Source organism: Mustela nivalis, assembly GCF_964662115.1.
Source record: "Mustela nivalis genome assembly, chromosome: 4".
Taxonomy (NCBI): Eukaryota; Metazoa; Chordata; class Mammalia; order Carnivora; family Mustelidae; genus Mustela; species Mustela nivalis.
In genome coordinates this window covers 27,680,326-27,694,747 of record NC_139023.1, presented here as the reverse complement: position 1 = coordinate 27,694,747, position 14,422 = coordinate 27,680,326, and the positions used below count along the sequence as shown (strand labels likewise).

General features: G+C 40.6%; 1 protein-coding gene across 10 annotated transcripts in view; it reads right to left on the bottom strand.

Moving 5' to 3' along the window:
* NFXL1 (nuclear transcription factor, X-box binding like 1) overlaps nucleotides 1–7,106 on the bottom strand; it is a 76,133-nt gene extending 69,027 nt beyond the window's left edge. For 2 of the 10 annotated variants that reach the window (XR_014311078.1, XM_082728366.1), the window contains exons 1-3: nucleotides 6,629–6,702; nucleotides 6,100–6,285; nucleotides 3,250–3,426 (exon numbers count right to left, since the gene is read on the bottom strand). Coding sequence is in view for 6 of the 10 variants with exons in the window: in XM_082728366.1 (XP_082584492.1) it covers nucleotides 3,250–3,426; nucleotides 6,100–6,283 (361 nt within the window). In the remaining 4 variants the exon portion in view is untranslated. Of the gene's footprint in view, nucleotides 1–3,249; nucleotides 3,427–6,099; nucleotides 6,286–6,524 lie in introns of all 10 variants that reach the window. The other 8 variants (XR_014311079.1, XM_082728368.1, XR_014311080.1 and 5 more) reach the window with 6 other exon arrangements.
* Nucleotides 7,107–14,422: the final 7,316 nt, after the last annotated feature.

Below are 14,422 nucleotides of genomic sequence, written 5' to 3'. Positions count from 1 at the left end.
ATACAAAATAATAACAAACATAAAGGAACTAATTGATAATAATATAGTAATAGTAGGGGACCCCACTTATATCAATGGACAGATCATCTAACAGAAGAACAACAACGACACAATGGCTTTGAATGACACACTGGAACACATGGATTTAACAGATATATTCAGAACATTCCATCCTAAAACAGAATACACATTCTTTTCAAGTGCTCATGGGACATTCTCCAGAATAGATCATACACTAGGACACAAATCAAGGCTCAAAAAGTACAAAAAGACTGAGATCATACCATGCATATTTTCTGACCACAATAAGAAACTTGAAGTTAAACACAAGAAAAAATCTGGAAAGAGCACAAATACATAGAGGTTAAAGAACATCCTACTAAAGAATAAATGAGTCAACCAGGAAATCAACAAATTTAAAAAAACACATGGAAACAAATGAAAATTCAACAGTCCAAAACCTTTGGGATGCAGCAAAAGTGGTCCCAAGAGGGAAGTATATAACACAGGCCTACCTCAAGAAGCAAGAAAAATCTCAAATAAACAACCTAAAGGAGCTAGATAAACAGCATATTAAGCCTAAAGCCAGCAGAAGGAAGGAAATAGAAGAGATTAGAGCAGAAATATATAAATGATATAGAAAAAATCTATCAATGACACAAGGAGCTGGGTCTTTGAAAAAATTAATAAAATTGATAAACTTCTAGCTACTTATCAGAAAGAAGAAAGGACTTAATCACAATAAACAAATGGATTCATAATAAATAAATAAAATCACAAACAAGAGAGATAACAAACAACACCACAGAAATACAAGGAATTATAAAAGAATATTATGAAAAATTACATCCCAACAAATAGCACAATCTGGAAGAATGGATAAAGTCCTAGAAACATATAAACTACCAAAACTGAAACGGGAAGAAATAGAAAACTTGGGACAGATAACCAGCAAAGAAATTAAATCAGGAATAAAAATTCTCCCAATAAAAGTCCAGGGCCAGATGGCTTCACAGGCAAATTTTACCAAACATTTTAGAGAAGAGTTAGTACCTATCCTTCTCAAACGATTTCAGAAAATAGAAAAGGAAGAAAAATTTCCAAATTCATTCTATGAGGCCAACATTACCCTCGTATCAAAACCAGATAAAGATACCACTAAAAAAGAGAACTACAGGTGAAACCCCCGATGAACACCAATGCAAAAATTCTCAATAAAATATGAGCAAATCGAATCCAATAGTACATTAAAAGAATCAGTCACCATTACCAAGTGGGATTTATTCCTGGGCAGGAAGCGTGGTTCAGTATTCACAAATCAATCAATGTGATACACTAGATTAATAAAAGAAAGGATAAGAACCATATCTCAACATGATAAAGGCCATATATGAAAAGCCTACAACTCGTATCATCCTTAATAGGGAAAATTGAGAACTTTTCCCTATGGTCAGGAAAAAGATGGGGATGTCCACCCTTACAACTGTTATTTAACACAGTATTAGAAGGCCTAGCCACAATAATCAGACAACAAATAGAAATAAAAGGCATTTAAACTGGCAAGAAAGAAGTTGGACTTTCGGTATTTGTAGATGGCTTGATACTCTATAGAGAAAACCCAGAAGACTCTACCAAAAAATTTCCAGAACTGATACATGAATTTAGAAAAGTCACAGGACACAAAATCAATATGCAGAAATCTGCTGAATTTCTATATACCAATAATGAAGCAGCAGAAAGAGAAATCAAGTAATCAATTTCATTTACAATTAGACCAAAACTAGTCAGATACCTAGGTAAAAACCTAACCAAAGAGGTGAAAGACCTGTACCTGTACTCTGAAAACTACGAAATACTAAGGAAAGAAATTAAAGATGACATAGAGAAATAAAAAACAATCCACGCTCATGGATTGGAAATATTGGTAAAATACCTATTACCCAAAGAAGTCTACACATTTAATGCAATCCCTATCAACTTATCACCAGCATTTTCCACAGAGCTAGAATATACAATCCTAAAATTTGTATGGAACCACAAAAGTCCCCCAATAACCAAAGCAACCTTGAAAAAGAAAAGCAAAGTTGGAGGTATCACAATTCCAGACTTTTGAGTTATACTACAAAGTTCTGGTAATCAAAATAGTACGGTACTAGCACAAAAACAGACACATAGATCAGGGGAACAGGATAGAAAACCCAGAAATGAACCCCCAACTTAATGATCAATTCATCTCTGACAGAGCAGGAAAGAACACCCAAGGAGAAAAAGACAATCTCTTCAACAAATGCTGTTGGAAAAATGGGACAGGAATATGTAAAAGAATGAAACTGAACCACTTTCTCACACCATACACAAAACTAAATTCAAAATGGATGAAAGACCTAAATGTGAGACAGGAAACCATTAAAATCTTAAAAGAAAAACATAGTAACTTTGACATTGCCCATAGCAAATTCTTACTAGATATGTCACCTGAGGCAAGGGAAACAAAAGCAAACTATTGGGACTTCATCAAAATAAAAAGCTTCTGCACAGCAACAAAATGAAAAGGCAATCTTTGGAATAGAAGAAGATATTTGCAAATGACACACCTGATAAAGGGCTAATATCCAAAATATACAAATAACTTACAAAACTCAACACACAAAAAACAATCCAATTAAAAAATGGGCAGAAGGGCACCTGGGTGGCTCGGTGGGTTAAGCCGCTGCCTTCGGCTCAGGTCATGATCTCAGGGTCCTGGGATCGAGCCCTGCATCGGGCTCTCTGCTCAGCAGGAAGCCTGCTTCCTCCCTCTCTCTCTCTCTCTCTGCCTACTTGTGATCTCTGTCTGTCAAATAAATAAATAAAATCTTAAAAAAAAAAGAACAAAATTTTGCCTTTTGCAACAATGTGGATGGAGCTATAGTATATTATGCTAAGTGAAATAAGTCAGTCAGAGGAAGGCAAATACCAGATGATTTCACTCATATATGGAATTTAAGAAACAAAACAAGCAAAGGGGCAGGGAGAGTAAATGGTAAACCAAGAAACAGACTCTTAACTATATAGAGAACAAGCTGATGATTACTGTAACGAGGTAGGTAGGGAGGATTAAATAGGTGATGGGATGAGCACTGGGTGATGTATGGAAGTGCTGAATCACTACATTGTACACCTGAAACTAGTATTATACTGTATGCTAACAAACTGGAATTTATATAAAAACTTTTAAAAAAAGTCAAAATTTAAAAGACCATACAGCACCTGTCTGAGTAGTGTAACTTGTAAACGTATTAGCAACTATTTTTCCCCGTTTTCCTTCAAAATCTTCATCTCCTTCTTCTTCAGAGGAGGAGCTAAAGTGTTCTTCAACAAGTTTTTTGGCCGCAGCTTGATTGGCCTTCTTGATTTCCTCAAATTTCCTCTGAGACATTAGCTCTGCTTAAAAGAAAAAGAAGTTAGTTTCGTTTCTACAAAATGATCTCTTAAAAGCATAAGTTTAAAATCTTCCTTGGAGCATTCTATTTTACTATAATGCACAAAAAAGGTATTTTCAAGTTTCTAGCGACACAACAAAAGAGAATACTACCACAATGAAAACTTTCATGTTTGTTAAATATCCTGTTAAATGCAGCAAATCGTTCTAGAAACCATAATTAACAAATCAATTAAAAAATTATAAAGGTATGAAAGAAGTATCAAAAAACTGTTAATCAGCCTCAAAATAAGGATGTTAATAAAAATTTAAATGGGATGATTAAAAATAAACCAATTACAGTGATTTTTAGGAGGTGGGAAACATGCCAACTGGGAGCCCTTCAGAATCAGTTAAACTGGGTGCTTTCTCCAAAAATCCTCTTCCACACTACAGCCTAACCTGGCCTGGCCCAGCCCAACACAGATTTTGCACAAAGATTCACTGTATACCCATTATCTTTATAATTGGCTCTTAGAAAGCTTAAGGACTTTTTGCATTTATTAAAATGTGGTCACAAAACATACATATTTAACAATAATCCACACAAAATGCTGCCAATATGGAAAATGTGGTTTCTACAGCAGTTTCATCCCCCAAAAAAATGTTAAATAAATTTCGGATACGTTCTTCTACTATTCTCTTTAGCTGACTGTACTTCTCACTTTTTTTACTTGTTAAATAACAACACAAAAAGAACTTTACTTCACAGCATATTCCCAAGTCCTTAAGGGCAAGAACCAGGGGAATTTTCTTCAAGTACTAACTATTAATAAACGATTATGAACAGCAACCATAGTTTTGAGAAAGGAGCCATAAACATACTGAATTGATCTGAATTTATTAATGCCCATATTGAGAGGATTTTAAATTCACTAATTAAAACAGTAAATCGCTGACTTAAATTCACTTTATGCTTAAAACTGATGAGCCACTAAAGATAAGCTTTCTTAATCTTGGTGGTGCATTTGTACTTAAGTACGTTTTATCTTTTATTTTCCTCATGAAATGTTTTCCCTTTGTTGTTGCAGCCAATTTAGTTGGCGGTTATACGGTATTTCAAGTAAAACTGAAAGAAAACGTACACAGTGCCTATATAGGAATCTTTTGAGTATTAGAGAAATAATGACTGTAAGATTATGACTCAAAACTTGATGTGCAGTAAGAGAGATGATATATGTCATTAGTTGTGGAAAACAGCACGTAAGGATACATTTCTTTAAAGGCTGAATTAGAAGACGTAATAAAAACATCCATAACCCTATCAACGTGTCCACATAAGATCATCTCAAGAAAAAATGACAAAGCATGCTTCCTTATATATTATTTCTTATAGACAAATTATCCACGTGAAAAATGTTTGCTTTTCTACCATCCACAAAATCCAAGAGACTTTACCAAAACTGTTTTTGGTCTCCAACATGCACATTTCACCACCACCAGGATCATAAATCATAAGTGCTACCAGAGGAGAGGTGGGTGGGAGGTATGGGTGACACAGGTGATGAGGATTAAGAAATGCACTTGTGGTGAGGAGTACCAGGTGACATAAGGAAGTATGTACACCTGAAACTAACAGAACACTGTATGCTTACTGCACTGGAATTAAAATAAACCCAGTAATTCCAAGCGAAGAGAATACCACCTAACTTAAAAAATTAGCTTAGGGAAAAAGCACTCCAAAGCTCAACTTTGCTCCTCCCCTCAAAAAATACATTATGAAAAAAACATTCCAAACATAAAAATAAAATGATTTTCTAGGATTGTTCCCTTGGCCTCATGCAATCCTCCATGAGCACAGACAATTCAGAGTTGCCTGTGCATTCTCACACTCCACTAAAACACAGCCGCCGATGAAGGATAATGACATGCCACAGGAGGTCACAGAAGATACATAAGAAAAAGGACACGACATTTGTGAATAGGAACCAAAGTTGAGAAAAATCCCTCAAGCTCAAGTGCTTACGGGGCATAGACGATTCAAGTTACTAAACTCAGGCAACCTTGCAAAGAGAGAAGATGACAGCTGGCCCCCAGGTAGGAGAGACCACGTGAAGTAGGAGTGCCTAAACCCAATCTAAAGGGACTCTCTGCAACTGGCTCTTGCCATGCACAAAGGTAAAGCCACACTATCCTATTTTACAAAAATAAATAAATAAATAAATAAGTTGTTAGCGAGATTTTTTTTAAAAGAAAAGAAAAACAAACCAAACCCGTTGGCAACCAATTCAGATGGTTCGGTGTTAACCAAACCAAACTATAGGCTAAATCAGAACCCCGGGGCCACAATGTGCAACTTCTGGTCTAGGGATTCAGGCAAAAAAAAGAATAAAGAGAAGAACAGCGGAGAAAGAAGTAATGCTGACCGATAGTTTTTAAAATTAAGAGGAAAGAGGTATGCTAGGAATCTGCCTAGAATGCCGAAACTGAGTAGCTTCCTTGAAGGTCTGAGCAGTGGGGGCCATAACCAAGTCTCCAGGGAGAAGGAGAGACGCGAATGGGAGTAAGGGCGGGGAGGCAGGGGCTAGTAAGTGCCTAGTAGGCATCCAGGTGAAACTGAGGGCCGGAGCCCTGCGCACCACACGCCACGGAGGTCTGCAGGGCTTCAGCTCCCGCGGGGCTGCGCCCGGCTGAGCTACCTGCAGCCGCGGGGGTCGCGGCTCCTCTGGGGCTGGGGCCAGGTCCCGCAGCGCCCACCGAGCCCTTCTCTCGTCCTCCCCCGGCGCCGCGAAGATGGATTCCATTTCCTGAAGAAGGGGCCGCGGTGGCCCGTCCTCGGGCTCGGCCTCGGCCCCCGGCCACCTGGCGCCAGGAAGCTTCCATCCCTGCAGAGGAAAGGGGAGGAAAAAAAATGAGTGGAAGGAGCGTGAGCGCAGCGGGTGCCCAAGCGGAGAATAGGGGCAGCGGCGGAAACCAGTAGGAGAGGGCGCAATGAGGAAGGTCCCCGCAGGGCAGGGACCGGGTTTGAGAAGGTCGCGGCCCTGTCACTAGGAAGGCGAGTCGCCGCTAAGCCCAGGTTTTGGAGATGGACCGGAGAGGCAGAGGACTCGGCAGAGAAATGGACCTCGGGGCAAGGAGCACCCAGCGCCAGAGTGGGAGCGCCCGGGGAGAGGAAAGCGCCTCCTCAGCCTCAGAGGCAGTGAGGCGCTGATGGAAGTACAGACTGACCCCTCCGCTCCTGCCGGGAACCAACTGCGGTAGCGGACCCCAAGCAAAGCTACGTCTCCTTACCGACGGCGCCCGCCCCCGACGACTACAACTCCCAGAAGCCCGGAGCCACGGCCCGCAGAACGCGTGGCATCCCTGCCCACTTCCTTATCCGGGAGTGTTTCGGGGAGCGAAAGGAGCTCAGAACGCGTGCGCTGAGGTGGACCGAGCCTTCGGAAACTACAATTCCCGGCGTGCTGTGGGACTTTGGGCGGGATCGTCGCCCGGAGAGCGCGGAAGGTTGGGAAGGTGGGCGGGCTGTAACCTGTGTTCTCCACTCCCGAGGATGCTGGGGTTTCCCCACGAGTATCTTTAAACCCACTTGGGTGTCAGGATTTTGTCAGAGTAGCCATAATTGACTCTCCATCCTCCAGCTGTAGCACTGACCTAGGCTTTCAGGTGGCAGGAGGATTCTCACTGACGGAAATAACCGTGAAAACACTTCGGGGTTCGGGAATAGGGAGGGAAAGCGGGGGAGTATTGCGGAAACGTGCCTGGAGTGGAGAAAGCGCCCTTCGGGTTGGCTAAAGCGATGTAGAGGATACGTCCCTCTCTTAGATTTTATAGTTGACAATAAGGTTTTCCTGAGGCAAGCCGATTTTTACCTACGTGACAGCTCCCTAAAGTAGATTATACTAAGGAGAGTAGTTGAGAGCCGTGACCTAAAGCTGACTTTGCTGATTTCCAGTAAGATACGGATAAGTAAATAAAGTTCAAAGCATTGGGGGTCTGTCTGGGATTGAGAAGTATGCTGATTGCTGTTTGGAACTACACAGTCTTTATACAACTCTTCAACTTAATTTCTCTACATTAATAATAAACACCTAATGTTTAAATAGCATTTGTTAAGTGCCAAGCACTATTCAAAGTGTCTCAGGTATTAACCAGTTAGTTAATTATTCACGATAACACTGTTTATTCCCGTTTTACAGCACAGAGAGGTTAAGTAACCTCCCTTGCTCATAGAGCTATTGTTATCATTGATAGTATTTTTAAAATTAGGAAAAAAGACATGATTTTCTTTCTTTCTTTCTTTCTTTCTTTTTTATTTATCAGAGAAAGAGAAAGGGGGAGAGAGCGAGCACAGGCAGACAGAGTGGCAGGCAGAGGCAGAGGGAGAAGCAGGCTCCCTGCTGAGCAAGGAGCCCGATGTGGGACTCCATCCCAGGACGCTGGGATCATGACCTGAGCCTAAGGCAGCTGCTTAACCAACTGAGCCACCCAGGCGGCCCAAGACATGATTTTCTTATTCAAAATCCTAGCAGAGTCAGAATTACAACTGCCTAGTATGATTCCTGGCCTATATCCTTAAGCACCGTACCATATGATTACTGTATGAATGTATTTAAATGTTTACCAAAAAATCCAGTTACTTTTAGGACCTAATGAGTCATATAACTCATAATCAGAATTTTCTCCTGCCATATTATACAATGAAAATTTATAATCATAATAATTACTTTGGAATCAGAAAGAATCTTCTATGTTCTCTGAATTAGGAAACTGCTACAGTATGACTAATGTTTTGCAGTAAAAAATTGTATATCATGTAGAAGCATAGGTAAATTGAGAACATTTTCAAAAGTGACCATTGCTGTTATTTCTACTTTGTATTTTTAGATAATGTTTGGAAGAAACAGGAGGGTTTTTTGTGTGTTTATCAACAGGGAACATGGGAAATATAATTAAATACTAAGATTGATAAATATTATTGTGCAGGTCCAATTAGTTTTAATTCTTAAAAATAGTATTCAGAGGAACAGCTAAAAAGGACTGACAAAACCAAGTGTTGGCAACTATGTGGAGCAACTAGAATTCTCTTACTGGTGGAAGTGGAAATTGGTTTAAAGAATTCCAAAAAATGTTTGACAGTATCTAACTAAACATGACCTAGGGCTATGGCACCATGACCAAGCAAGTCCTGTTTTGTATTTACACCTAAAAGAGATGAGCGCATAGTCCACAGAAACTCACATTGAAAGCAGCTTTATTCATAACAGCCCCAAATTAGAAACAACCTTAATGTCCAGGAGACATAAATGTGGTCTTTTCATATAATGAATATATATATATATATATATATATATATATATATATATGTTTGCATGTATGTTCATTATATGCATATATATGTGTTTGTGTATAGCAAGATGTGTGCATCTCAAAGACATCATATTTTAAGTGAAAAAAGCCAGACACAACGAAGTCCTTACTTATGGTTCCAATTTCATAAAGTTCCTGAACAAGAAATAGAAGCCAGATTAGTACTTGCCTCTGATGAGGGTAGGAGGATTTTAACTGGGAAGGGGAGTGAAGTATCCACCTAAGTTGTAGAAAAATTGTATCTTGATCTAGGTAGTAGTTTCACTGGTGTGTACACATGTAAAAAAAAAAAATACACATTTTTGATTTGTGCAATTTACTATTTGTGTGATACACCTCAAATATGAAAAGAGTTCTAAAATAAATGTATTAAAAAGGTATCTGAATACTATCATCCAGCCACTTGAAGAATGTGATTTAATTATATTTATTTGTTTAAATAATTATATTTATTTGTCCATTACCGATATATTATCCTGATGTGGATTCTTTTTGCCAGAGTATTCACACAAAATACCCCCAATACACTTATCCTTGAGAAATATACATATGCTTAAGTAAACACTGTGACAATTATCAACTTACTGCCACCGCTCCAATTCACCTTCAATATGTGCCGTGTAATAAAGGACAGCTCTTTCAAGCATCTCCTTTGAGAGCACCACCTTAGATTCTCCCAGCAGAGGGCGCTGGAGAGACATTACCCGAGAGAAAGATATTTTGGCGGATGTTTCCTGCTGCTTACTGCACTTTGGAGTCAGCAACCTTCCAGCCTCGCCTGCAGTTAGGCCCTGCTTTTAAACTTCTGGCGAGAGCTCTCAACGTGGAAACTGGCCCCAGGGCCCCCTGCTCATTCCAGCGCCCTGAGCCACCACTTCCTCCGTAGACGACAGCTCCCATGCCCTTACACCTGCCACCCTTCTCTGCAGAGCATGGCGCAGCTCCCCTGTGCCCTAGCCTCCATTCCCTCTGCAAGCCCACCCCACCGGCTTCTGATCAGCTGCACTCCAGAGGGACTGCAGAACAGCCTCGTCCAAAACAAACCAACAAGCTTCTCTGCTATCCATTGAGTTGAACTATACCTTCTCCAATAAGATCTGAACAAGCCTTTTGGCGGGGAGGGTTTCCCAGCTTCTCCTTCTTTGGATACTCCCCCCTCAACGCTACAATACCATATATGGTTTCCTTATAGACATTCTTTTATCAAAGTTTATTCATTCTTTATATCAAACTTAACCCATTGTGTAGTTTCTATTCCTGTTGGACCCTAACTGCTACAGGCACTGTGAACATTTAGATCAGCTTTCCTTGACATCCTGGATATGACCCAATCAAGCTGACAGTGACAACAACAAAAATCATCTGGAGAACAGGATGGAGGTTCCTCAAAAAGTTAAAAATAGAACTACCCTACAGCCCAGCAACTGTATTATTAGGTATTTATCTAAAGGATACAGAAATAGAGATTCGAAGGGGCACCTGTGCCCCATGTTTATAGCAGCAATGTCTACAATAGCTACTCTATGGAAAGAGCCCAGATGTCCAACAACAAATAAATGGATACAGAAGTTGTGTTATGTATGTATACAATGGATTATTACTCAGCCATCAAAAAAATGAAATCTTGTCATTTGCAAAGACATAGATGGAACTAGAGGGTTTAATGCTAAGCGAAACAAGTCAATCAGAGATAGACAAATGCCATATGATTTTACTCATATGTGGAATTTAAGAAACAAAACTGATGAACATAAGGAAAGGGAAGGAAAAATAAAATAAGATAAAAACAGAGAGGGAGGGAAACCATAAAAGACTCTTCACTACAGAAAACAAACTGAGGGTTGCTGGAGGGGAGGTGTGTGGAGGGATGAGGTAATTGGGAGATGGGCATTCAGAAGAGCACTTGAAGGGGCACCTGGGTGGCTCAGTGGGTTAAGCCGCTGCCTTCGGCTCAGGTCATGGTCTCAGGGTCCTGGGATCGAGCCCCACTGCTCAGCAGGGAGCCTGCTTCCCTTCCTCTCTCTCTCTCTGCCTGCCGCTCTGCCTACTTGTGATCTCGCTCTCTTTCAAATAAATAAATAAAATCTTAAAAAAAAAAAAAAGAGCACTTGAAGTTACACGCACTGTTATATGCAAATGAGAAGTCACTAAATTCTACCCTGAAATTAATAATACACTATATGTTAACTAAATTGAATTTAAATAAAAACATAAAAATAAACAAAAGAAAGATATGAAGGATATGACATAAAGTGCAAGATGTATCAGCCAAAATAAGCAAAAAATATTTTCTGCTATATGTAGGACAGAGAACTAGAGAAATTAACAATCAGGTTGTTTTTCTAGTCAGCTTAAAATGTATATAACTTTAGGGAACTGATTCCTTTTTTTCCCCTTTAGTTAGTAATGAACAGAATTGAATAATAAAAATAGTATATATAATGTGAACTTCATGAAAATGAAACTAAAATAAATCTTTTACCTTTATCATCTTAGTTTTTAGGAAAACCTGTATAACAGAAACAAAATCAACCAAGCATTTATTCATATTTAATGTAAACTGTTTTCAAATATTCAGCTTAGTCTTCCCTCCATCAATCAATGATTGAGTCTAGTGGATCTCTAATGCTATCAGATACTGGACATATGTACTCAGAGATGGGAGGGAGTCATTATAAGTAAAACATCCCTAAGGATAGGGATGAAGAAGTTCATGAAGACCCTAAGAACTGAATAAATGACTAAGGTCAGAATAAGAATTGAACAGGACTGAAAGATGCAACCCAAGTGGTAGGGGCACAGCATAAGGTAAGGGTTAGAGTGAAAATAAACATGGGATGTGTTTGAACCAAAAAAGAGAAAATTCTGTTGAATCTCAAGGCAAGGATCATAAATAAGGTTGGAGAGCACCTTGAAAACAGGAGTAGAAAAATCTTGACGTTGGCAGTATATAACTGTTAGGTTCCCCAATAATGGGTCCGTGATTAAAGGAGTGAGACTGATACAAAGCGAAGGTCAAGCAAAGCTTTATTTCGCGCCAAGCATCAAGAATCAAACCGAACGTTCGGGGCCACACCTCTTACAAGAGAGGGCAACCCCTCTCTGCTTTTACAGACTAGCTTTTAAGGGCAAAGGCCATGTGGTTGGGCCTGGCCACGCACAGGTGACCAATGAAATTGTAACACATGGAGAAAGCTGCACAGTCATGTTAGGTCACACATAAGTGACCAATTGAATTACAATTTACCCTAGTAGACATTTAAACCAGCCTATCACGTGGGTCAGAATTGGCTCCCAAAAGGTGCCCAAAGGGCGGGGCCCATACTCCTTGGTAACTAGGGAGACAGTATGCATCCCCCCACTGATCGGATGTCTCCACCTGGCCTGACCCACCCTTGTATTTGGGCTTTGTTACCTGGGGCTGGTTTCCAGACTTGTTTTTGAGTAAGTCTCTTGGGGGAAGGGGAGCAGAGACAGTTTAAGGGTTAAACAACAAGGTTATTGTTTAACCTGGATGGAAGCCTCTGGCTCAATAGGTCCTTACAATAACCAATATGAGGCTCAAAAAAGGGGAAATGATATCGTAAAAGGAAGGGTTTCTCTTAAAATCTGATTTTGTTTTTAAAAGACCACCGTGGCAACTCCATGGAAATGGACTACTGGGGTAAGGAGAGCAAGAGTAGAATTAGACACTGGTTAACTGTAGGAATTCAGGTGAAAAATGGTGGTTTGGTTTAGCAGCGGATGTAAGGTGTTACCGACACATTCAAGATGTATCTTGAAAGTTGGGCTGACAGCATTCGCCGGCAGAGCAAAGAACAGGTTTGAGGTGAAGAGTCAAGATGACCCAAAGTTTTCCACTTGAGGAACTGGGTCAACAGCAATGCCATTTTTGGACATAGAGGGTCCTGGGGGAGAAAAAATGTCAGAGAAAGAAAGTCATGAGTTCTCAGGACTCATTAAGTCCTCAGTAAAAATAAAATCCGCAGCTTCTCTCTATGCACAACACCACTCTGAACGCAAATGTGTAAGTTCTTCCACACGAGAGTAATTCCTTTTGTGGAATATACCAGTTAGGTGTCCTCCATTCAACTCAGTTCTGACACTAAGTGCCTGGAGAGCGCAGGAGCCATAGTTTAGGGGCTCAGTCCTGAGACTGCTCCCCGCCACACTCACACTTTTCAGGTGCCAGTTCAAGTCTCATGTTATCACCTGTACTTGTAGCCAATGAGTTATAAATGGGAGGTCTCCGTGTCCCTCTCCCTGTGTTCTGTCATTTGCTACAATGGCTCATGGAAGCCAGGGCCACGGTTTAGTTTTTATTACGGATTTATTATAAACAATACAACTCAGGACTAGCCACATGGAAGACATGCACAGGGCAAGGAAGTAGGGAAGGGACAGGGAGCTTCTCTGCCTTCTCTGGGGGACACCACCCTCCCAGCCTCTCATTGTGGTTACCAAGCCAGAAGCTTTCCAAACCCCTTTCCAAATCCTTTTCCTAAGGATTCATTACATAGGCCTCATTGATGAGATCATCGAGTGTTAGGGATGAACTCAGCCTCCAGCCTTCCTACTCTTCTCAAAGGTTAGGGGCTTTCCAAAAGTTACTTCAGCAACATAAACTCATGGGGTTCCTGGGTGGCTCAGTCCTTGGGTGTACACCTTCAGCTCAGGTCATGATCCCGGGGTCCTGGGATCGAGCCCCGCATCGGGCTCCCCGCTCGGCAGGAAGCCTGCTTCTCCCTCTCCTACTCCTGCTGCTTGTGTTCCCTCTCTCACTGTGTCCCTATCAAATAAATAAAATATTTAAAAACAACAACAACAACATAAACTCAGATATGGTTAAGAGCAGCTTGTTATGAATACCAAAAGAAAATGCTTTTTAAATGTTTTTCACTCCGGAGCTGTCTCAGGAGCCAGTGACAAAAACCAAATATAATAAAAGATGTTCCTATAGCTTATCACATAGGAAACTACAATTGTTTTAGGAGTTTGGGCCAGGACCCAGAAAGAAGCCCCAAATATGAATTTCTTCTTAAAGTACTGTGACCAAAGGAGATAGATACCAAGTGCCTAGTTGGATATGCAAGTCTGGAGTTCAGAGGAGAGGCTGAAGTCATAAATTTAGGAGTTATCAGCATACAGATGCTTATGAAGTGCCATGGGATGTGTGAGCTCCATTAGGGAGTGAATATTGTGGCCATGGGGCACTTTGGACTTTAAAGATTCAATGAGGAGGGGAACCAAGGGAGATGGAAGTCCAGAGAAGTGACTGAAAGCCAAGTGTCCTGAAAGGCAAGTGAAATGTTTCAGGAAAAATGGTGCTCATCTGGAAGTCCACTAAGTCTTAGACTCAGGGCTGATCATTAGATTAGCCAAGCAGGGTTCATCAGTGACCTTGAAAGAGGTTTCAGGGAAGTGAGAGCAGCAAAACTTACCTGTGTCAGGTTCAAGGAAGAACAGAGAAAAAGGATCTGTGAAGAAAGAGGAGCCGTGTCAGGTTCAAGGAAAATCCTAGAGAAAAGTTTTACGGTAAAAGAGAGAAGCATACGACGTCGGCTGGAAGCAGAGACAGGGTCAAGCATCAGCTAGATGTTCTTTCAAGATCTGAGTCATTGCACACTGAAGGGGACAATCCATAGAGGGTAG